This window comes from Monodelphis domestica, chromosome 1 (assembly GCF_027887165.1).
Source record: "Monodelphis domestica isolate mMonDom1 chromosome 1, mMonDom1.pri, whole genome shotgun sequence".
In the NCBI taxonomy this organism is placed as follows: Eukaryota; Metazoa; Chordata; class Mammalia; order Didelphimorphia; family Didelphidae; genus Monodelphis; species Monodelphis domestica.
This window is the reverse complement of record NC_077227.1, coordinates 293,728,267-293,752,370: the sequence shown is the minus strand read 5'-3', so window position 1 is coordinate 293,752,370 and position 24,104 is coordinate 293,728,267. Positions and strand designations below refer to the sequence as shown.

The window sequence follows — 24,104 nt, the reverse complement described above, 5'->3', positions numbered from 1 at the left end:
CTTCAGTCGCTGAAGCAAGCTTATTCATTTATAGATCAATAGTGCTGTGAATATTAATTTTGCTAATTAAATTATCAAAACCCAATATAATTTTAACACTTTAACATATTTAGTATGAAAGTCATCCTATTTATCTCAATATGATTTAACTTCAATAGAAAATTATCTTATAATTCTTATAATTGACATGTCATTTAAAATACTTTTAATTTTCTGCTAAAAAATCATGTGTTGAAACCTAAATTTTCTGAATATAAAATTAGTACTGCTATCTCTCACTGTTGAACAAAGACATAGTGTCATTTATCAAAGTATTGTTCAAAAGAATCAGTGAAATTTGCTATAAGTCCTTTAAACTGAACATATTTTAGTCAAAATTTCAAAGCAATCTTAACTACTATTATTTTAAATAATAGGATTTCTACAAAAGCCATCCTACCACCTACTGTTTTAAAAAGAAATTTATCAGTGGCAAAATAAACATTTTTAACAAAATGCTAAATGAAAATCAATTAAATAAATATTAAATATTATTAAATAAACAATTATTAGTTTAATAGTATAATATAGAATTCGTATGTTCAGTATTCCTCCTAAAAATTACATAAAAACACAAAACTGAAATAATAGTCAAAAAGTCAAAACTGAATAATAAAGCAATACTTTATCACAGAAGCATGCAAAATTACAAGAATGCTATTTTAAAACACTGGCATTTAAGAAATGGCACTTACAAAAAATCACAGTTTTGAAATCATAAAATTGTCAAATCATCCTCCAAAATAGAAAGCAAATAAACATGTAAACGAATATTAATACATACAAAGTTTTAGTATCAAAAGGAAAGGAAGTCAAATTATTCAATCTAGAAATACTTTTACCTTAATAACAAATATTAAGTACCACAAAGAGCAGAAGAGATAGAAGATGAAAATTATCATGTTAGAATCGTGAAATTTTTTAAAGACAGAGAAGATATGGGCATATTTGTAGCTAGTAAGGAAGGTGTAATAGACAAGAAAAAAATGAGAATACATAATAGAATAGGGAACTAAAGGAATGATGTACTGGAGGCAATTTCATTTTCTTTTTTTTTTTTTAATTTTAATTTTTAATTTCATATGGGTTCATTTTCTAATACACTTTAAAGTGAATAATTTCCTAAAAATAAAGATGAACTCAAGGAATACTAGCCACTCTGGAACTCAGAGAAGCTTCATTATAGGATTTTGCATGATGTCTCTTCCCCATTATGAGCTCTGTAAGGGCAGACACTGTATTTGTTTCTCTTTGTATCCCCAGAAGAGTAGGTATTTGATAAATCTTGATTTAACTTAACAAAGATAGATAGCAGACAGAGTATTTATGAAGAGCCTACTATGTGCCAGATATTACCTTAAAAGCTATAGATATAAATGCAAACAAGAAAATGCTTATCCTGTAGAAGCTAGCATTCTAATAGAAGAACAATACACATAAGGGAAGGGGGAAGGAGAAGGGAAACAAGTTACCTGATATGGTAAAGCAACTATCAAGGATATTTAAATAGTCAAGTTGAGTTGGGAGTGAAATGAACATGACTAAGACTTCTCCAGAAATGTTGGCCCAAGTGCAAGGATAACCAATTAGGGGTTTCCAGCCTCAAAGGGGAGATTTCTTTAAGGCTAGAAAGATAACTATTCAAGAATGTAGAAAAGTTTGGAAAGTGACTTAAATGGAAAGTGAAGTGAGATTAAATAGGTCCCTCATAAAATGGCAGTCTTGTAAAATACATTATTAGTTACATTTCTCTTTTCTCTTCTGCCAGTACTCTTGGAAGAAAAAAAATAGATAAAATGGGAATTGAGTCAGCAAATAGTTGTAAAATTTTTGAAAATATACTCTTTAAATCACTTGGAGAGCAAATAAATTCCGTAGCAATGCCATGCTAAATAAATTTCACTTGGGATTTAGAATTTAGAAGCAATTTTGTCATTCAGTTATTTTTGTTATGTCAAAAGGGCTCCATTTGGGACTAAGGCAGTTAAATAGCAAGGGTTGTGCAGCTAGTAAGCAACTGAGGTCAGATTTCAATTCAGGAAAACAAATTTTCCTATCTCCAAGCCTGGCACCACTGTGCCACTTATTTGACCCAGAAGGGATTTTTGAGATTAGTCTTTTCATTATGTAGATGAGAGAACTGAGTCCTCAAGAACTTTTGCTCTGTTCAAGGTCAGAGAACTAATATATTGTACATCTGGGACTAGGTAATAGGCTTCCTCAGTCAATTTTAATATCTGTCATCCCATGTTTTGGTGTGATTATGGTCATATATTTTATTATAAGATCAAAACATAAAGAATATAGGTCAGAACATTTCAAAACATGCATTCCTCCTTACTTCATGTTCAAGTGAATTCACATATACTTTTGTCAAAAAAAAAATCATACTTGAGTGATATAAGTAATATTTTGGATTCAAAGAATGGTTACTGTGGACTTAAGAGATTTTTTTTCTATTTTAAATGGTTTTTGTTTATATTTATTCATCTATCATGAATGTTGAACATAAACTGAAACAAACTACATTGTATACTCCCTGGAAAAAATAGTTTTAAAAGACATTAAATAATACTAATCATCCATTATTCATGATATATATATATATACTTTTGTAAATAATCTCTTGTTAAATTATGTAATACTGTGTGTTTTAATTTTAATAAAAGGAATAACATTCTCCTTGAGTTTAAGCAGCACAGTTTTGTATATATATCCTATAGTTATCATTTGTATTACTGGAGTCAATATGCATATTCTTTATATAAAATTATTTTTTTCTACATGACTTCATATAAGTTTATCCACAATATTTTAAAAAATCTTTATAGCTTCATTATTTAAAGCTGTAGCTACTTTGCAAATAGAAAGAAACTGAACATAAAAAATGTACATTTAGTTCCTTTCTACTTTTTTTGTAACCTGTGAAATATATATATATTTTTATTTTTAGGTGTTTTAAATGTTTATCTGCGTTTAAAAGGACAGACAACAATAGAAAATCCCTTATGGTCTTCTAGTGGTAATAAAGGACAGCACTGGAATGAGGCCCATGTTAATATATATCCAATCACTTCATTTCAGGTAAGAAAAGAATAGTCATTCCTAGTAATGGACTGCAGCATTAAGATAAATTAAATCCTTTAGCAAATACCCTAGAAACAGGTAATAATTCTCCATGATAAAAATATTTATCTTTGCTATTTTGAAAAGTTTCAAATAAATATCAAATTGTGCTATATGAAGACGTTTTTATTAACAATGACCTGCATTAGTAGTTAAATGTTATATTTGAAAGCATTTTTATGACTAAAATTTTAATAGGTTCAGGAGATAATATCAACTTATAAAACATGATATATGACTTGAATTGTGGATGTTCCTCTTATACTTCCCATTCTACCCTATGCCAAATGGTAGACTAACTCTTCTATATTGGAAAATGAATAATCATTTTGGGAACTATTTGTTGCTAGTTTTGCTTCTATGTCCTTATCAGAGAAAATAATTTTTTTTCAAATCTTAATACTGGACTTATATATTTATATACTTTATGAAGTATAAAAAATAATATCAACAATTCCCCAATGTGGAAATGTGACCCCATTGTCAATCTCAAATTTTTTTAAGTACAGGGAAAATATTTTATTGAATATGCCCAAAGGGCTTTGATCCAGCAATACAACTACTGGATAATAATGAAAAATGCTTGTACAAAAATATTCATAGAGGCACTCTTCATGTTGGCTAAAAATTGGAAAATGAGGAAATGTTCATCAATTGGGGAATGACTGAACAAACTGTGGTATGTAATGGTGATGGAATACTATTGTGCTATAAGGAATAATGAACTGGAGGATTTCTATAAGAACTGGAAAGTCCAAGAAATGATGCAAAGTGAAATGAGCAGAACCAGGAGAAATTATACACAGAAAGTGAAACATTTCAATGTTTCAATGTGGAAAATGGAACAATCTTGCACTTTCCAAAGTGGAACAATCCAGTGTAATCGATTTTGCTACTAATGTCAATGTAATGATCCAGGACAACCTGAGAAAGAATCCTATTTACACTGAGAGAAAGAACTGTGGGAGCAGAAATGCAGAAGAAAAAAATATGATTCATTACTTCTCTATATAGATATAGGATGTGGGGTTCTAGTTTTTAAAAGATTACTCTATTATAAAAATGAATAATATAGAAATAGATATTGAGTGATAATTCATGTATAACCCCATGAAATTGCTTGTTGGCTCCAGGAGCAGTGAGGGAAAAGGCGAGTGAAAAAACATGAATCACGTAACCATGGAAAAATACTTAAAATTCATTAAATATATATATAAATTTAAAAAATTTTAATATCTTATTCAAGATAATAGGCAAAAACAGCTATGAATCTAGAAGAGGTCTAAGAGAAATAATTTAAGAATTATTGGAGTGCATGAATTCCATAATCAAAGAGCCTACACATAATTTTTTTTATTTCAAGAGTTTAATTTTATTTCATTTTTTAAATTATCACTTCAGCCAAAAAAAAATCAGAATAAATTAATTGCATTGCAGTTTATCACATTATTTCAGGCAGTAGAATCACCTTCCTATATTAAGAATGGCATTTCAGTACACTTGACATCTACTAAACAGTTAAAATTTTGTATTAGAAGAAAGTAATTTCTTTTCCTGTGATCAAATTTTATAACTGTCTTCTAATAAGCTAGATAGTTTTCTTCTAAAATATATATAATTCTACGTGTTGATGATTAATTTACATCTAGCTGACATAAATAATAGCCAATGGGATGAAGGGATGATCCAAGATAACTGGGCAAGATACTCCAGATGCCACACCCTTCTGCATCTGGCCAAAGGAAAAAAAAAATTAATATGGGAGGTCCAAAGCAGGTGCTGAGAGGAAAGACTTTTTCAGAGTTTTTATGGCTGTCAGGTGTTAAGGCCTGTGTGATTGGAAATCTGTTACCCTAAAAACTGCATTTCCCAAGAGCCCTCTGACTTCCTGTCATTATGTACTTCCTGGAGACAGGGTGGAATTCCTGGTCTTGCTCTTTTGCTTCCTGTATCAACTTTGGTGGAGTGGGCTTTTTGAACAAATAGAATTAGCAATGGACTTGTGGTTTTATTTTGTTACCTTATTTTTATTCCTTTATTTCTAATGATCATTAATAAATCTTTTAAAATAAAATATTTTAAATTATTGATGGCTAATTTTAATTTTTACAGGCTGCAAAGCCAAATGTTCTAGAACAGAATCTTTAGATAAAATAATTAAAGGATTAACTTACCAAAAATTGGAATTCATTGGCAAATATAATTTGCAATACCTAAGATAGCTTCTTGGTTTTGGGGTTTTCCATCTTCTACATGTTATTTTAGTTTATTTATTTAGTTAATTAATTTAGAATATTTTTCCATGGTTCATTTCATTCATGTTCTTTCCCACCCCTCTCTCTTAGACAACAAGCAGTTCCAATGGGTTTTACATGTGTCATTGATCAAGACCTATTTCTATATTATTAACATTTGCACTAGGGTGATCATTTAGAGTCTATATCCCCAATTGAGTCTACATCCCTATTGAACCATATGATCAAGTAGTTGTTTTTCTTCTGTGTTTCTACTCCCACAATTCTTTCTCTGGATGTGGATAGCATTCTTTCTCATAAGTCCCTCAGAATTGTCCTGGATCATCGCATTGCTGCTAGTAGAGAAGTCCATTATATTCAATTGTGCAATAGGGTATGTGCCTCTGTGTACAATGTTCTCCTGGTTCTGCTCCTTTCACTCTCATCAATTCCTGGAGGTCATTCCAGTTGACATGGAATTCCTCCAGTTCATTATTCCTTTTAGCACAATAGTATCCCATCACCACTTCTGTATGGTTTTGATATGGTTTGATGATACTTATTCTGGAGTTTTTTGATAGAAGTCTACATATTCAACTTGAGGAAGTCTTGTCCAGGTGTAATAAGTCTCTTTTCAACTGAATGCAAAAAAAAGGGCCTGGGTGGATTCATGAACCAGAATAGTTTTTTAAAAAGCTGAATATGGACTTCCTGGTAAACATGGCTGCAATCTAGATGTGAATCGCTTCCTCTCCCCAGCACCGAACGATTAGACTACCTCAAAAGAGCATAAAAATCACCTTTGGAAGAACAGAGGGACTCCCCAGTACCCCACAGAAACGAAAGTACATGGGGTTTGAACATTTCCACACTATAAGGAGGAGGAAAAGCTTGCACAGAAACTTGAACTGAGCCTCCCCTCCCCCCCCCCACCAAACCAGAGTAGGGTATCAGAGCGCTCACTGGGACAGCAAGTGAGTGAGGAGCGTCGCTGTCTGGGGGGGTGGGGGCACACCAGGGTCCTTGGGATCTAAAGACTGCAAGGAAACGACCTCGCAGGGTGGTTTCACAGGAAAATCCTGCGCTAAGCAAAGGGGCGGCCGCACTGAGAGGCTTCGCTGAGCAAAGGGGCGCTGAGAGGCTGCGCTGAGCAAAGGGGCGACCCCTCTGAGAGGCTGCACTGAGCAAAAGGGCCCATGCTGAGAGGCTGTGCTGAGCAAAGGGGCGGTTGCGCTGAGAGGCTGTGCTGAGCAAAGGGGCGCTGAGAGGCTGCACTGAGAAAAGGGGCGACCGCACTGAGAGGCTGCGCTGAGCAAAGGGGCTACCGTGCTGAGCACAGGGGTCTGTGCTCTAAGAAACATCAGAGGCTGGTAAGAACTAGTCTGAGGCAACCTAAATTCACAGAAAACCCGCCCACATCACCCAGACCCTAGACCAAAAAGAGAAAGTGGAATAAAAGCACCAAAGGGATGACTCACATGTACCAAAATCAAGCCTCCAAGAAGAAAGGGGGGGGGGGAGTGACTATTGAAAACTTTTATGGAGGGAGTACCCAAGGAAAAGAAGAGAATGAGGATGAAATCCAAACAAAATCAGAACATGCCTCCTAAAATGGAAACTATCAACAAGCTCTGGAAGATCTCAAACTGGAGCTTACCCAAAAGATGGAAACCTTTTGGGAAAAAAAATGGGAGAAAGAGATCAGCAGTCTGAAAGACAAGACTTCACAATTAGAGAAGGAGCTGGAAGCATCTAATAGAAGGGCAGACAAAGCTGAAAAGCAAAACCAGTCCCTAACGACCAGAATTAAGCAAATGGAAGACAGCGAGATTACAAAACAGCAAGAACCAACAAAGCAAAGCCAAAAAATTAATGAATTAGAAGAAAACATGAAATATCTCACTGAAAAAGTCACAGACTTGGAAAACAGAGGAAGAAGAGGCAACCTTAGAATTATTGATCACCCCGAAAAACCAGAGATAAACAAAAACCTCGATGCTATTTTACAGGAGATTATAGAAAAAAATTGCCCACATGTTCTGGAGCAAGGGGGTAAAATAGAAATAGAAAGGGTTCATAGAACACCCTCTATACTAAATCCCCAAAAGACAACCCCCAGGAATGTAATCGCCAAATTCAAGAGCTTCCAAGAAAAGAAGAAAATCCTACAAGAAGCCAAGCACAAGAAGAGGAGCGTCAGATCCTATAAGAATCAACTACCCATCAAAACTGACTATATACTTCCAGGGGAAAGTATGGGCATTCAACAAAATAGAAGATTTCCAAGCATTTGCTAAGAAAAGACCAGAACTTAGTGGAAAATTTGACATCCATTCACAGAAAGCAAGAGAAAAATGAAAAGGGAAATATGAAAGAAAGGGAAAAGGAGATGAATCTTATCTTTTTCTTTAAGTCAAACTCTCTTCTATAAGGACTACATTTACATCAAATTATATACATTATTATGTGGGGAAAATGTATTGTTTAACTCTCAAAAATTGTATGCATCATAAGAGTAGTTAGAAGAATCATGCATAGGGAAAGATTGGGGCATCAAGAATATTTGGTGAAGGGGGGACAAAGAAAGTAAAAGGGAGGGGGGAATTGTCGATAATACTAATATTTACTTCAAGAACTAGAGGGAGGACTAAATAGAACAATCTTTCCCATACAAAGATACACATGGGAAGGGGAGGGGAAGAACTCTCATATGAGAAGAAGAGGAAGAGAGCGTGAAGTGGTATTACTTAAACATAACTCTCACTGAAATCAAATCTGGGAGGGAAGAACATCTAGATCTAGTGGGATCCTGAATTCTATCCTATCCAACAGGGTAAGAAAGAAAGGAAAATCAAGGAGGTGGAGGGAGGAGGGAGTGTAAAAAGGGAGGGAAGGAGAGGGGAAGGAGAATTTAACGGAGGGGCTAGAAAGGGAAGCACATCAAGGGAGGGGACGAGGAGGACTGTCCTAAAGTAAATCACTGGTTCAAAAGGATATAGTTAAAGAAGAAAGGTCAGAACTAGGGGAAGTTATCAAAATGCCAGGGAATCATCAAGTGAAAATCATAACTTTGAACGTGAATGGGATGAACTCACCCATAAAATGTAGACAAATAGAAGATTGGATTAGAACCCCAAACCTTACCATATGTTGTCTTCAAGAAACACATATGAGGCGGATTGATACTCACAAGGTTAGAATTGAAGGATTGAGTAAGACCTTTTGGGCCTCAACTGATAGAAAGAAGCCAGGAGTTGCAATCATGATATCGGACAAAGCCAAAGCAAATATAGACTTGATCAAAAGGGATAGGGAAGGTAAATATATTCTATTAAAAGGGAGTATAGCCAATGAGGAAATATCACTAATCAACAGGTATGCACCAAATGGTATAGCATCCAAATTTCTAATGGAGAAACTAGGAGAATTGAAGGAGCAAATAGATAGTCAAACCATGGGAGACTTGAACCAACCACTATCAAATTTAGATAAATCAAACCAAAAAATAAATGAGAAAGAGGTAAAAGAGGTGAATGAATCCTTAGAAAAATTAGAGTTAATAGATATATGGAGAAAAATAAATAGGGACAAAAAGGAATACACCTTCTTCTCAGCACCACATGGCACATTCACAAAAATAGATCATACACTAGGTCACAGACACATGGCACTCAAATGCAGAAAAGCAGAAAAAATAAATGCAACCTTTTCAGATCATAAAGCAATAAAAATATTGATCAGAAAGGGTACATGGAGAACCAAATCAAAAAATAATTGGAAATTAAATTATATGATACTCCAAAATCGGTTAGTTAGAGAAAAAAAATCATAGAAACAATTAATAACTTCATTGAGGAAAATGGCAATGGTGAGACATCCTTTCAAACCTTACAAGATGCAGCCAAAGCAGTACTTAGAGGAAAATTCATATCCCTGAGTGCATATATTAACAAATTAGGGAGGGCAGAGATCAATGAATTGGAAATGCAAATCAAAAAACTTCAGAACGAACAAATTAAAAACCCCGAGAAGAAAACTAAACTAGAGATCCTAAAAATTAAGGGAGAAATTAATAAAATCGAAAGTGATAGAACTATTGAGCTAATAAACAAGACTAGAAGCTGGGAATTTGAAAAAACAAACAAAATAGACAAAGTACTGGTCAATCTAATTTAAAAAAGGAAGGAAGAGAGGCAAATTAACAGCATCAAAGATGAAAGGGGGGACCTCACCTCCAACAAAGAGGAAATTAAGGCAATCATTAAAAACTACTTTGCCCAACTATATAGCAATAATTATACCAACCTAGGTGATATGGATGAATATCTACAAAAATATAAATTGCCTAGACTAACAGAAGAAGAAATAGATTTCTTAAACAATCCCATATCAGAAACAGAAATCCAACAGGCCATCAAAGAACTATCAAACATTCAAAGAACAACTAACCCCAATACTATACAAACTATTTGACATAATAAGCAAAGAGGTAGTTCTACCAAATTCCTTTTATGACACAAACATGGTAGTAATTCCAAAACCAGGCAGGCCAAAAACAGAGAAAGAAAATTATAGACCAATCTCCCTAATGAATATAGATGCAAAAATCTTAAATAGGATACTAGCAAAAAGACTCCAGCAAGTGATCAGAAGAACCATTCACCATGATCAAATAGGATTTATACCAGGGATGCAGGCCTGGTTCAATATTAAGAAAATCATCCACATAATTGACCACATCAACAAGCAAACCAACAAAAATCATATGATAATTTCAATAGATGCAGAAAAAGCCTTTGATAAAATACAACACCCATTCCTATTAAAAACACTAGAAAGCATAGGAATAGAAGGGTCATTCCTAAAAATAATAAACAGTTATATCTAAAACCATCAACTAATATCATCTGCAATGGGGATAAACTAGATGCATTCCCATTAAGATCAGTAGTGAAACATGGATGCCCATTATCACCTCTATTATTTGACATTGTACTAGAAACACTAGCAGTAGCAATTAGAGAAGAAAAAGAATTTGAATGCATTAAAATTGGCAATGAGGAGACCCAGTTATCACTCTTTGCGGATGACATTATGGTCTACTTAAAGAATCCTAGAGATTCAACCAAAAAGCTAATCGAAATAATCAGCAACTTTAGCAAAGTTGCAGGATACAAAATAAACCCACATAAGTCATGAGCATTTCTATATATTCCCAACACAGCTCAGCAGCAAGAACTAGAAAGAGAAAACCCATTCAAAATTACCTTAGACAAAATAAAATACTTAGGCATCTATCTCCCAAGACAAACACAGGAACTTTATGAACACAACTACAAAACACTCTCCACACAACTAAAACTAGACTTGAACAATTGGAAAACATTAACTGCTCATGGGTAGGACAAACCAATATAATAAAAATGACCATCCTACCCAAACTCATCTATCTATTTAGTGCCATACCCATGGAACTTCCAAAAAAATTTTTTACTGATCTAGAAAAACCATAACAAAGTTCATTTGGAAGAACAAAGGATCAAGGATATCCAGGGAAATAATGAAAAAAAAATACAAAGGAAGGGGGTCTTGCAGTCCCAGATCTCAGACTACATTATAAAGCAGCGGTCATCAAAACAATTTGGTACTGGCTAAGAGACAGAAAGGAGGATCAGTGGAATAGACTCGGGTAAGTGACCTCAGCAAGACAGTCTATGACAAACCCAAAGATCCCAGCTTTTGGGACAAAAATCCAGTATTTCATAAAAACTGCTGGGAAAATTGGAGGACAGTGTGGGAAAGATTAGGTTTAGATCAACACCTCACACCCTACACCAAGATAAATTCAAAATGGGTGAATCACTTGAATATAAAGAAGGAAAGTATAAGAAAATTAAGCGAACCCAGAATAGTATACCTGTCAGACCTTTGGGAAGGGAGAGGCTTTAAAACCAAGCAAGACTTAGAAAGAGTCACAAAATGCAAAATAAGTAATATGGACTACATCAAATTAAAAAGTTTTTGTACAAACAAAACCAATGTAACTAAAATCAGAAGGAAAGCAACAAATTGGGAAACAATCTTCATAAAAACCTCTGACAAAGGTTTAATTGCTCAAATTTACAAAGAGCTACATCAATTGTACAAAAAATCAAGCCATTCTCCAATTGATAAATGGGCAAGGGACATGAACAGGCAGTTTTCAGCCAAAGAAATCTAAACTATTAATATGCACATGAAAAAGTGTTCTACATCTCTTATAATCAGAGAGATGCAAATCAAAACAACCCTGAGGTATCACCTCACACCTAGCAGATTGGCTAACATGATAGCAAAGGAAAGTAATGAATGCTAGAGGGGATATGGCAAAGTAGGGACATTAATTCATTGCTGGTGGAGTTGTGAATTGATACAACCATTCTGAAGGGCAATTTGGAACTACATCCAATGGGTGATAAAAGACTGTCTGCCCTTTGATCCAGCTATAGCACTGCTGGATTTGAACCCAAAGAGACAATAATTAAAAAGACTTGTTCAAGAATATTCATAGCTGCACTCTTTGTGGTGGCCAAAAAATTGGAAAATGAGGGGATGCCCTTCAATTGGGGAATGGCTGAACAAATTGTGGTATATGGTGGTGATGGAATACTATTGTGCTAAAAGGAATAATAAAGTGGAGGAATTCCATGGAGACTGGAATGACCTCCAGGAAATGATGCAGAGTGAAAGGAGCAGAACCAGGAAAACATTGTACACAGAGACTGATACACTGTGGTCCAATCGAAGGTAATGGACTTCTCCATTAGTGTCAATGCAATGTCCCTGAACAATCTGCAGGGATCTAAAAAACACTATCCACAAGCAAAGGATAAACTATAGGAGTAAAAACACGGAGGAAAAGCAACTGCTTGACTATAGGGGGCAAGGGGATAAGACTGAGCAGAGACTCTAAATGAATACTCTAATGCAAATACCAACAACATAGAAATGGGTTCGAACCAAAAACACATGTGATACCCAGTGGAATCGTGCGTCAGCTATGGGAGAGGTGGTGGGAAGGTGGTAGGGGGGAGGAAAAGAAAATGATATTTGTTTCCAATGAATAATGTTTGGAAATGACCAAATAGAATAATGTTTGGAAATGACCAATAAAATAATGTTTAAAGTGAAAAAAAAAAAGAAGAAAGAGACCTAGATTTTAGGACATAGGTAATGTGAGAATTGATTTCTCTTGGAAAAGCATATATATTATGATTTATTACATGTTCATAACAAATAATATGTTTTATATTATTGTCATGTTTCATAATATATTATGTTTTATATAAAATAAATGTTAACTTTTAAAACCCCTAAAAAAAAAAGCTGAATATAAATCAATTACAGTGAAGTATTTGGCTATACTTGGAATGATGGAGATAATGATAGCTGGGTTAGACAATACTAAATGTCTAGGAACAAGATAAGAGTTAAGCACAAAGGACTTGCACAAAACAGTATATAAGTTTATCATCCAAACCTAACGTATTTTTTTAACAGGGAATATAGGAGAGTTATATGCTGATTTGTATAGATTAAAATCCCTTGATAAATTAATGCTTACATGACTGGTTCGATTCCTTCTATACTTTCTATGGACAATGGGTATTGTGATTTGGAAGGAGGAGGACCAACCTTTATTTCAATAGTAATGGGTATGGATGATTTGATTTTATTTTTAATTCATTTTATTATTATTTTATTACATGCATTAATAAATTTCCACATAAGTTTTCTGAAGTTATGTGTTTTAACTTGTCTACTCCCTTTTTTCCCTTCCCCCTCCTGGAGTTGTGTAAGTGTTAAAATTAATGGTTTGGCCAAATATATGAAAATTATAAATCTTTTATTTACAAAAGAGGTGGAAAGAATGAAATCAGAGAAATACAAAAGGGTAGAGAAGACATTAACCTATATAACTAAATATTGCTCCAGTGCTTGGCTCAGCCAGGACTTCAACTGGAATTAAACTCTGTACAGAAGACAGGAAGGGAAAGCCACTCACCCAAGTTCCCTCTAAGAGGCAGGTCAAGACAGTGACTGGAGCTGAAGGTGATTCCTGAGACTGATTATTTCTCTTCAGCCAACCGTCTTCCTTAAGCTGACTCCCTTCTTGAAGTCCACTCCTTCTTGAAGCTGACTTAATTCTTAGAGTTGACTTTCTTAGCCCCAGAAATTCAGGGTCTTTTATAGTGGCTTCTTGTCTCCTCCCCTCTTCACAGGGGCCAATCACATCTTCCAAATTGTCTAGCACTGGGCAGTGTTTGTGGGAACCAGTTCTCACCCTCTGGAGGGGTGAATATTAATCAAAAGGATTCACAATTTCTGAGGGTCTGAACTCTTTAAAGAAAAGACAAGTTTATGTCTGTTTGAGTTAGAAAAAAAAGGGTGGAGCTCTCCATGTATCTTGCTGGCTTCTCACCTAGCACTAAGTAGAGTGTAAATTCACTAAGTGTTTTGCGAGCTCCTCCAACTAATTCAAGCTTGTGTTGATCCAATCAAAAGGTAGACAAAATAGAGTTAATTCTGTCTTCACAATCTGGTGAGGTACTTGGTGTTAACTCAGGATAGACAATAGAGTAAAGAATTCTCATTCACAGTTGGCAAGCAATTTGATCTGGTTTATACATGGAATATTATCATGCAAAACATTTCTACATTGTTCATTTTTGTAAGTGAATAATCATATAAAACCAAAACCTTAAAACATACACCCAAACAAACAACTGAAAAATCATATACTTTCATATGCATTTCTACCCCAACAGTAATGTCTCTGGAGGTGGATAACATTCTGTGTCATGAGTTTTTTTTCAGAATTTTCCATTGTATTGCTGAGAGAAATTAAGTCTATCATAGTTGATCATTCCACAATATTGCTATTACTATGTACCATATTATCCTGGTTCTGCTTATTTCATTCTGCATCAGTTAATGTAGGTCTTTCCAGCTCTTTCTGAAATCATCCTGTTCATCATTCCTTTTAGCCCAATAAGTAGTCCATAACCATCAAATACTACAATTTGTTCAGCCATTTCCCAACTGATGGACATCCCTCAAATTTTGAATTCTTTCCAACCACAAGAAAAGCTGCTATAAATATTTTTGTAGGTTCTTTTCCCTTTTTTAAAAATCTCATTGGGATATAGACCAAGTAATAGTATTATTGGATAAAAGGGTATGCATTGTTTTATAGCCCTTTGGGCATAATTCCAAATTGCCCTCCAGAATAGTTGGATCAGTTCACAACTCCACCAGTAATGCATTAGTCCCAATTTTGACACATTCCCTCAAATATTTATCACTTTCCTTTATTGTCACATTTGCCAATATGATAGGATCTCAGAGTCATTTTAATTTACATTCTCTAATCAAGAGAATTTAGAACATTTTATATATGATTATCGAAAACTTTGATTTCTTCATCTGAAACTGCTTATTCATATCCTTTGTCAGGTGGAGAATGATTTGTATTATAAATTCGACTTAGTTCTTTATATATTTGAGAAATGAGACCTTTATCAGAGAAATATTCTATATAAAAAATTTTCCCAGTTTATTTCCCCTCTAGACATAGTTATATTGGTTATATTTGTACAAAACCTTTTTAATTTGTTATAGTCAAAATTATTCATTTTACATCTTTTAATGTTCTCTGTCTCTTGTTTTATCATAATTTTTCCCTTCTCCATAAATCTGACAGGTAGACTACTTAATAATTTACTTAAAATATTAGTCTTTATGTCTAAATCACATACCTATCTTGGTATATTGTGTGAGATATTGATCTAAACTGAATTTTTGCCATACTGTTTTCCAATTTTTTCCAGCAGTTTTTGTCAAATAATGAGTTCTTATAACAAAAGCTGGGATCTTGGGGTTTATCAAACACTAGATTGTAAAGGGCATACCCCTAATCTATTCCATTGATCCACCATTCTATTTCTTAGCTTGTACCAGATTGTTCTGATAACTATTGGTGCTTTATAATACAGTTTAAGCTCTGGTGCTGCTAGACCACTATCCTTCACTTTTTTTTTCATTAGTTCCTTTGATCCCTTGATATTCTTAACCTTTTGTTCTTCCAATGCCTGAGACCAATTCCTATTTTTCTTTGAAGCTTTGCATATGACTGCTTTGATCTTTCTGTTTCCAACTGTGTCTGTGCTCTTTGTGGCTACAAAAATTTTCTGTGATTAGGTTTTCTTTTGCTAGATGCTCATTTCCCCAGCCTTTTGTTTTTTACTTTTACTTATCTCTTAAAATTAGACTCTGTTTTCATGGTTGAAGGTATATTCTCTTAAACTTCAGTTTTTCCTTGCTGCTACCGTCAGCTTTCTCTCTGATTTTCTGCAAGTTTCAGTTCTTCCAAGGTATTATGATGGTCTATAGACTGGGAGTTCTGAAAACTGCTGAATTGGTCTCCTCTAGGGACTTCTGATGGCTTGCAGATCTCAGAGCACTGTAAACTGTTTTGCCCTTGAGTCTATGATCTTCACCACAGGATTAAATGTGCCTAGTGCTATGGACTTCAGGGCCTCACTCCAGGCTTTTGCCAAGGCTTTGGACTTCAAGGGTTGGGCATTCGGTGCTGTTGGTTAAGGCAGTATCTCGGCATCTCAAATTTGGCTTGTGCCCAGGTTTGGAAACTAGTCCATTAGGTGGTGGTTGGGTGACCTGCACTCCTTTGTGCACAGTTTTATTTCTGTTTTCCCCTTATGCCATGAAAATAGACCCTTCCTCCCTACCTTTCAAGTTGTTTTTCACAGGAGAGTTAATTCAATCAATCCCATTTTTGGTTCTGTGACTACATTCATTTTGAGGCACTATTTTAAAGTTGGTTTGAAAGGATTCTCCAGCTTTAGCTGCTACTAAACCACTGTCTTGACTCCACCTCCTGGCACAGATTATTTTATAGGATTTTGCCGAATGGCCTCAGAAAGAGTGAAGGAAATCTGCTTAGTAGGAACATGAACAATGACAAGTGGTTCTGAATCTAGTAATAGATGACACAGATTCTAATTGTGCCTAGTTGGACAGGAAATTTCTCCTGCTCCTTCTTCTCCTGAGTAGCTGTAGCTGCTAAAGAGGTTTCTTTTTACTTCCCTTTTGTATTCAGTTTGAGATGTAGCCACTGAAAAGTTGCTCAGCTTCTTCCTCACATGCTCTTTCACACCCAACATAATTGCACTATTAAAGAAGACACAGAAACTAATCTGGGTACTAACAATGGTATCATATAAAAAAATGAGAATAATTTTTTTTTCTAAAGTAAATCTTGAGATCAGATTCCTACTGTTTGTAGGGAGAAAAGGCCATAAGTCTCTGTTTCCATATACCCAAACAGAGACAGGGTGAAAAATTTGTACAATTTGATATTCATACATACAGAAACAAAGTTTGAAAACACAGCAGAGAGTTTCATGGTGAGGCAAGTTCTTATCAAAAACTGCTTCAAATTATGCCACTTGTAAAAAAAAAGACTTGAGGACATACTGATATATGAGAAGGAGGAAAGGAGAGATACAAATAACATCCTTGCTTAATCTCAAGCAGATGGTAGAGAGCAGTATAGTAATGCATATTAAAATACCTATAGTCTCATAACAATCACGCCTGAAAGTATTTTACAGTAAAATTCTCAATATTTGTATAAATTTTTCAATATTTTATCTCAAATGGAAAAATGCAAAATGAATTTAAATATCAGGGTTTTTATAAGATAAACCTGGAATGGTTTCTAACATTTACAGAAAATAGCAATATAGCTGTAAGTCACTCACCAAACTTCATCTTTTAGGCCAGAATGGAAGAATAAAAGGAACTAGCAGAGGTCCCTCCTACATAAGGGAAACAGGAATCACAAATTTCAACACTAGTTAGCAGCAGCTGTTTATATATAGCAAATGGTTAGATGAAAATATGAAGTAAAAGCAATTTTAGTCAGTTAGATGGAAAGAAATGGCAAATCTAAAGATATCCCAATTCATTCAAGAGTCTTAGGCTTGGCTTGTAAGAGTTAAATTAATGTCCCAAACTTCAAGTACTGTATTTTTAAAGTTTATTATCTGACAAAATAGAACCATGTGACTAAGTTTTTCTACCTGCTCAAAATGCCTGCTCCACCAAAGCTGCTAACATGAAGGCAAAGAGCTAGACAAGGAACTCTACCCAATTTATATCCTGTCTACATTAACACATAATGATAGGAAGTGAGTGGGGTTCCAGGAATTGTAGTTTTGCTGGGGATCTAGTTTTGCTAGGGATCATAGTTTTTAGGGTAACAGATTCGAATTGCACATTCCCCTGAGATCCTTTGGAAGACTAGTCTCACAAATGAATTTTGTAAAAATAGCCAACTTTTAAATCACAATAATTTGGTGATAAAAGGAAAGGGAACAAAACCAATGATTGCTATATGCATTGACAAAAAGTCAATCAGAGGGCAGTCCCCTTCAGCATAAAAGTATACATAGAAAATAAATGTGTTACAACCCCCCACAGTTCAATTTCACTACAACCCAAAGTTCATTCTGGATCTTTCGGTGCAGTATGAAGTTTCTGCGGGCATCTCCATGATGCCTTCTCCAAGCAGTTCACTCCATGGATTCTGAGAAGTAGCAAGTTTCTTAACTTTTATAAAAATAGAATTTTTATGACAATTATACAATCCCCTCTGAGGAGGATGTTGACAAAAACACAGATCAACTCAGGTAGCCACTGAAGCTCAGGGCTTTCAATCTTGGCTGAAATTCTCCCTTTTGGAGCCATTTAGGAGTACCATGCCCCTTAGGAAAATGTTATAAGACTATGACCCATCACAGGGTAACCAACCCCTTGGGTTTGCTCACTCCTTTGGCATGGGACTGTAACAGCTCTAAAGGCATGTCTTTTATGTGTCCCATTCATTGTATTTTGAAGGCAAGGACTACAATAGTGAAAACCACTTCAAATTTTTATAAATGCAGAGGTGGGTAATGTTTTAGGGATACCATGCCCCTTAGAAAACATTTTCCAGCTTCAAGTTGAGATGTTTATATGTTTCACCCACTGCATTTTTATAAATATGGAGGTGGGGGATATAATAGGCACTTCATTCCAGAAGGCTCTTTAAAATCAATTTAATTAATTTTTTTTAGATCATTAAAATTTCCTGGATTTTTACAATAGTATTTTCTCCAGTCCAGTCATATGGGGAGGTACAAATAAAGAGTATGTAACAGCACATATAGCTAATTGTCAAAACACAGTAACTTAAAGAGACATAGTATAATAGAACTTAAACAAAATAAAATCTTAAAACAATCAATCAGCAAATACAATATATGTGACAGGATACAGGTACTGAATTCAAGAGTCATTTTTTCCGATTCTGATATAGAGATTTCCATAAAACAATGGAATCTGAAAAGGCTTAAAAATCCACCTCCAGACTCTTTAAGGTTCTTCCCCACCATCCCCAGGATCATTATCCATTTAGGTTCCTTTTGTCACATCTCTGGGATCTCCCATAGTGAGGGAGAATTCCATGCTGAACATAGTGTGGAGGAATCCCATATTGAATATATTGTAAAGACTGAGCAGGCCAGAATGACAAGGGGGTGTAGGAAGATGAATTTCTCCCCTGAATCTAGGTCAAGCTAATTGCAAGGACCAATGCACCCAGGAATGATAGGGGGAAAAAATTTCCTAAAACTGAGAGCTATTTGAAATAGGCAATGCACGTAGTGCAGGCCATGCTTTGCAATTCTACTTCCTGTTAGGAAGAGTAACCTTAATCAATTAGCTCTTAGTTGGAGGGCAGGCAAAAAAAAAAAAAACTTTCACTCTTGAGGCTAAGTATAGAAGGAGCAAAGGAAGGCAGCTGCCTTCCACATTAGAACCATGTTCTTCTTTCTTGGGTAAAACACCACTTTTCTGAGTTGGTCTGGGGCAATAAGAGTTTTTATAAAATTTTTTCCCTTTGTTTGGGCTCTAAAAGCCTCTTAGGGTAAAAAGAATCAGTTTTTTTATTTCTTTAACATTGCTCTTCCTGACTGATCTCCCCAGGTTTCACTTCTCACTTAAGTTAATTCTAGACATATGAGGGGCTTGGAGAAAAGAGAAAGTGGACTTCCAGGAGCAAGATAAGGCTAAAACTTTGTAAATTTCAACTTAACAATCACTCTCTCTAATGACAAATACCTGAGCTGAGCTCTGCAACTTTTTCCAATTTTTTTGCTGTGAGATAGAATTCTGTTGGGGCAGAGCAGGAATGCTTCCCCCAAAGAGGGAGTGGAAGTTTTTCCCCAGGTGTGGCCCTCACTGCTAGTTTTTTTTTCCTAAGGAACAAAGCAGCCCACTTGCTGCCAGTAAGGAAAAAACAGCCAGATTGCTGCCAGCAAGGTAATTTTCAGCTGTTTTTTTAAATTTATTTTAAGGAAAAAGAAAGAAAAAAAATTATTTTGAATTGTAAACTCAGAACAAGCTACTAAAAAGCTGACTTGGAGATAGTAACAAAAGTGAAGGAAAAGTCAAGAAAAGTTTAGGGAGATTGAGGGTACTCACCACAACCTTCATGGATTAGCCAGAATGTAAGAGTTAAATTAATGTCCAATACTTCAAGTATTATATTTTTAAAGTTTATTATCTGACAAAATAGTACCACATGACTAAGTTTTTCTACCTGCTCAAAATGTCCATTCCACCAAAGCTGCCAACATGAAGGCCATGAACTAGACATGGAACTTCACCCAATTTATATCTTGTCTATGTCAGCACGTAATGACAGGAAGTGAGTAGGGTTCTGGAAATCATAGTTTTGCTGGGGATCATAGGGAATCATACCCTAAGGTAATAGATTCAAATTATACAGGCTGCAAGAGGTATAGGAGCCTCTAATTCAACTGTTTGAATAAATGTTTGAAAAAAAATTAAAAGACTCTCAGAAAAGGGGCAAGGCAACAGTTGTCTCAATTCAAAATAGAATCAATATTGGGTTTTTGAAGCTCAAGATTAGACTGAACTATCAGGTTATCACACTCATGGCATGGATTCCACCACATGAAAAAATTGCACTAACCTTTCACTTAAATCTCATGTGATCAGATTCATATACAGTTTCTTTGAGGTTTCCATTATTAGAGTGTTAAAGTGTTTTTGAAATAAAAAGAGTAACAGGAGTGTGATGAAGCTATGATCATGCTTTTAGCAATCATTTAGATGAATTTATAACATTGCATTATACAATACAATTCAAAAGAAGTCTCTCAAGTCTGAAGATAATCAATAGGAAAGCTTACTTCTAAATAACATTAGAGAACACACTAAAAGTGAAATACAAGAATTTAAATAGAAGTTTGAGTAAAGTGGCAAATATTTAAAATCTTCAGAATAGTTTCATAGACAACATAAGTGTATAATTATTATTTTCCAAACTAAAAGATAACAAGAAGATCATGAGTATTCAAAGCAAATTTTCTGTAAAAAATATAGGTTTGAGATGGTAATTTTCTGTCTAAAATACTTAGTACATTTTTTAAAAATTTAACTCTGACAAGATTTTAACAAGGGATCATAGATTCAAATCATTAATGATGTTTAGCAATATCAAAACTCTATACACATTGTAGTTGGTTGTTGTAAGATTTTGCATTTCAATTAATCTTTCATCATTAACTTACCATGATTTGCTTGATTTACCAAATATAAAATCATTAAAGAACATGATATTATTGAATATTATATAACTGACAACAGTCTATCAGAGAATAAAATATCTATTTCTATTGTCAACCAGGTGGATTTTAGGATTATTATTGGAATTAATACTTTCATCAAAGTTCACAGGATCAAGTAATTTCTGTAACCATGTAAAGTCTCATAAAGAGCCATTTTGAAAATACTGAATTTTGATTTCCATATTCAGAACCTGAAGGATTCAAATTCCAAACTTTAAGTGAAAAGTTTAGAATTGAAATTTATCACATTCAAAGCAGTTCAATTCTTCTAACTTAAAATTATTAATTTTAATATATACATTCATTATTTTGAAATAGGCATAATTTAGAAATTTCCAATGGAGAAATTAAAGCATTTCTCTGTCATATAATTAGTTTCAGATTATTTCAATATGTCTTTTGTCTCAGTCCATTTCAATGTGGCCAACATTGATGATGGGAGAGAGAGAGAGAGAGAGAGAGAGAGAAAGAGAGAGAGAGAGAGAGAGAGAGAATAACACTTTAATATGTATGCATATTTGTATTTTTTAACAGTTGTAAAAGTTTTATTACTCAGAATTCCTTCTCTGCTCCAGCTGATTATGTCAGCTGGAAAGTATCTGCTCATATGAATCAAAACAGATAGTATCAAAAAAAATAGTAGAAAAAGAAAGGTTTGGAGTAGAGTATCTCTCTTATTTTCTATAAGGGAAAAGTAAAAAGAAAAAAGAAGAAAAAAAGAAAAAAGTCCCTAACTGGTTTTATCCTAAGAAAAGCTAATCCTTTCAAGAAATTACCAGTTTCTGGGTGTAAAATTCTTAAGGGTAGTCTTCACAAATTTTATTATTTGAGTATACCCAATAAAAAATTAGCTAGCTTCTTTCAAAACTTTGTACATATTTTCACTCATTGAGTTTAAACTTTGTCATGCCAGACTGAACTGGAAATCTGCTCTGCCCCAATGCTTGCAGCAGTTTCCCTACTGGACTATCAGGTGGAATAGAGCTAAGAACTCACTTTCCTCTTTTTCCTAGCAAATTTACATTCTGCATAACTAGCCTAAGAATTTCTCTTTCATATAAATAAATAAAGGGCAAGTTTATTATCTGTAGGTGCAGGTGTCTGTCAGGTTGGATGTGACCTGGATTCTAAATGACCTTATGTGAGCATATTTAACAATTGTAAAATGTTTTTGGTGATCAAGAGAATAATTCTAAAGGCTTCTTTCAGAGTAGCATAATTCATACCAGTTTAAAGTTTGAAAAATGGATCTGACAATGACAAAACTGAAACAGAAATAGACTACAAGTGAAATAATTCTTCCCCATCAAACAAGCAAGTACCTGTCAGAGCCTCACTCAAAATAAAAAATAAAAATCATTGATTCTTTGTTGCTCTCTCATAGATGAGCAGATAACCTTCCTCAAAAAGAGGGGTGCCTCTAGCCAAAAATAATGTCTTTTTGTCCAAGTCAAATTTTATTTAGTTAGTCCAAATTTGGTTAGTACAATTTAGAGTTCAATTTAGTTAATACAGTCTTTCCAGAATACCTATTTGTACATGCTAAAATGCCTAATTTTTTCCTAGATTTTAGTAAAAAGAAATTTCAGCAAACTGTAAACCACAAATAGACATAAGCCAAGACAAATATTGTAAAGATTAAAATTTAGGGGAGACTGAGGCAGGTAGAAATTAGTTCTCTCTGCAAGGAGTATTATATTTTATGAGGTTTATTAAAGGTTGAGAATTTAAGAATATACAAGTAAGAAAAAACACGTGCCTAGGCCAGAGGCCTAGACAAGACCTCACCTACATTATGGAAAGAGCCACGTCTGCCCCAAAACGGAAGTCCAAAAGAGCCCCAAAAACCTTTGCCACCAGGTTAAATACCTTATCGATCTTGGCCCACCTCAGAATTGCGTGAGATTACAAAGCATTCTGGGGAAGTGGAGCAAGTAATTGTGGGGATTGTAGTCCTGTATTCGAGTCTATTTTTTTACATGCCCCCATTTGAGCATTTGAAAAAAAATTAATTTTTTTCCAAAGGATCATGAAAACATAATCAATTTAAAGATTACAATAATTTGAAAATAAGAGAAAAAAAAGAATAAAACCAATAATTGCTGAAATGCATTGACAAAAAGCCAGTTAGGGGGCAGTCTCCTTTGGCATAAAAGTATACATACAAATAAATGTTCAATCAACTACACCCAAAGTTCATTTTTGTGCAGCTTGTGGTCTGGAGGCTTCTTCATGGTGGCTTCTCCAACAGTTCAGTTCTGGATTCAGAGAGGTATCATCTTCTTTACCTAAAATTCTTCTCAAAAAGAATTTAAACTTTGCAATTTAAATGCTATTTTTTACATTCCTCCATTATGAGGGTGATTGACAATACAGGATCACTTAGGGATGCATGGCTGAGGTATGTGGTATATGAATCAATTGGCAAGAGATATTAAAAAGATATCAGAAAAATCCAAATAAATTTTAAAAAAAGAAAAAACTGGATGAAAATATAGACCATCAAAGTCTTATGTGTAAACATTCCAAGTAAAGAAAAATAAATCTATAACAGGTCCTTCAATCAGGGCCAAATCTAAATGATCTAAGCAATGATGCATTTACCCAGTCAGTAGCCAGGACTACAGAAAGTTACCACATGCAATTCTGAGGTGGGCCGAGATCGAGAAGGTATTTAACTTGGTGGCAAAAGTTTTGGGGGCTCTTTTGGACTTCCGTTTTGGGGCAGACGTGGCTCTTTCCATAATGTAGGTGAGGTCTTGTCTAGGCCTCTGGCCTAGGCACGTGTTTTTTCTTACTTGTATATTCTTAAATTCTCAACCTTTAATAAACCTCATAAAATATAATACTCCTTGCAGAGAGAACTAATTTCTACCTGCCTCAGTCTCCCCTAAATTTTAATCTTTACAATATGAAATAGACCACTTAACCGTAAAAGGCCCACAAG

The 24,104-nt window shown here is 34.6% G+C and overlaps 1 protein-coding gene across 11 annotated transcripts in view; it reads left to right on the top strand.

Annotated features, from left to right (window-relative positions):
• The window catches only part of MDGA2 (MAM domain containing glycosylphosphatidylinositol anchor 2), an 811,975-nt gene that overhangs the window by 727,055 nt on the left and 60,816 nt on the right, over positions 1-24,104 (top strand). For all 11 annotated transcript variants that reach the window (XM_056820935.1, XM_007473236.3, XM_056820917.1 and 8 more), the window contains one exon: positions 2,993-3,123. In XM_056820935.1, the coding sequence (XP_056676913.1) occupies positions 2,993-3,123 (131 nt within the window). The remainder of the gene's footprint in view (positions 1-2,992; positions 3,124-24,104) is intronic.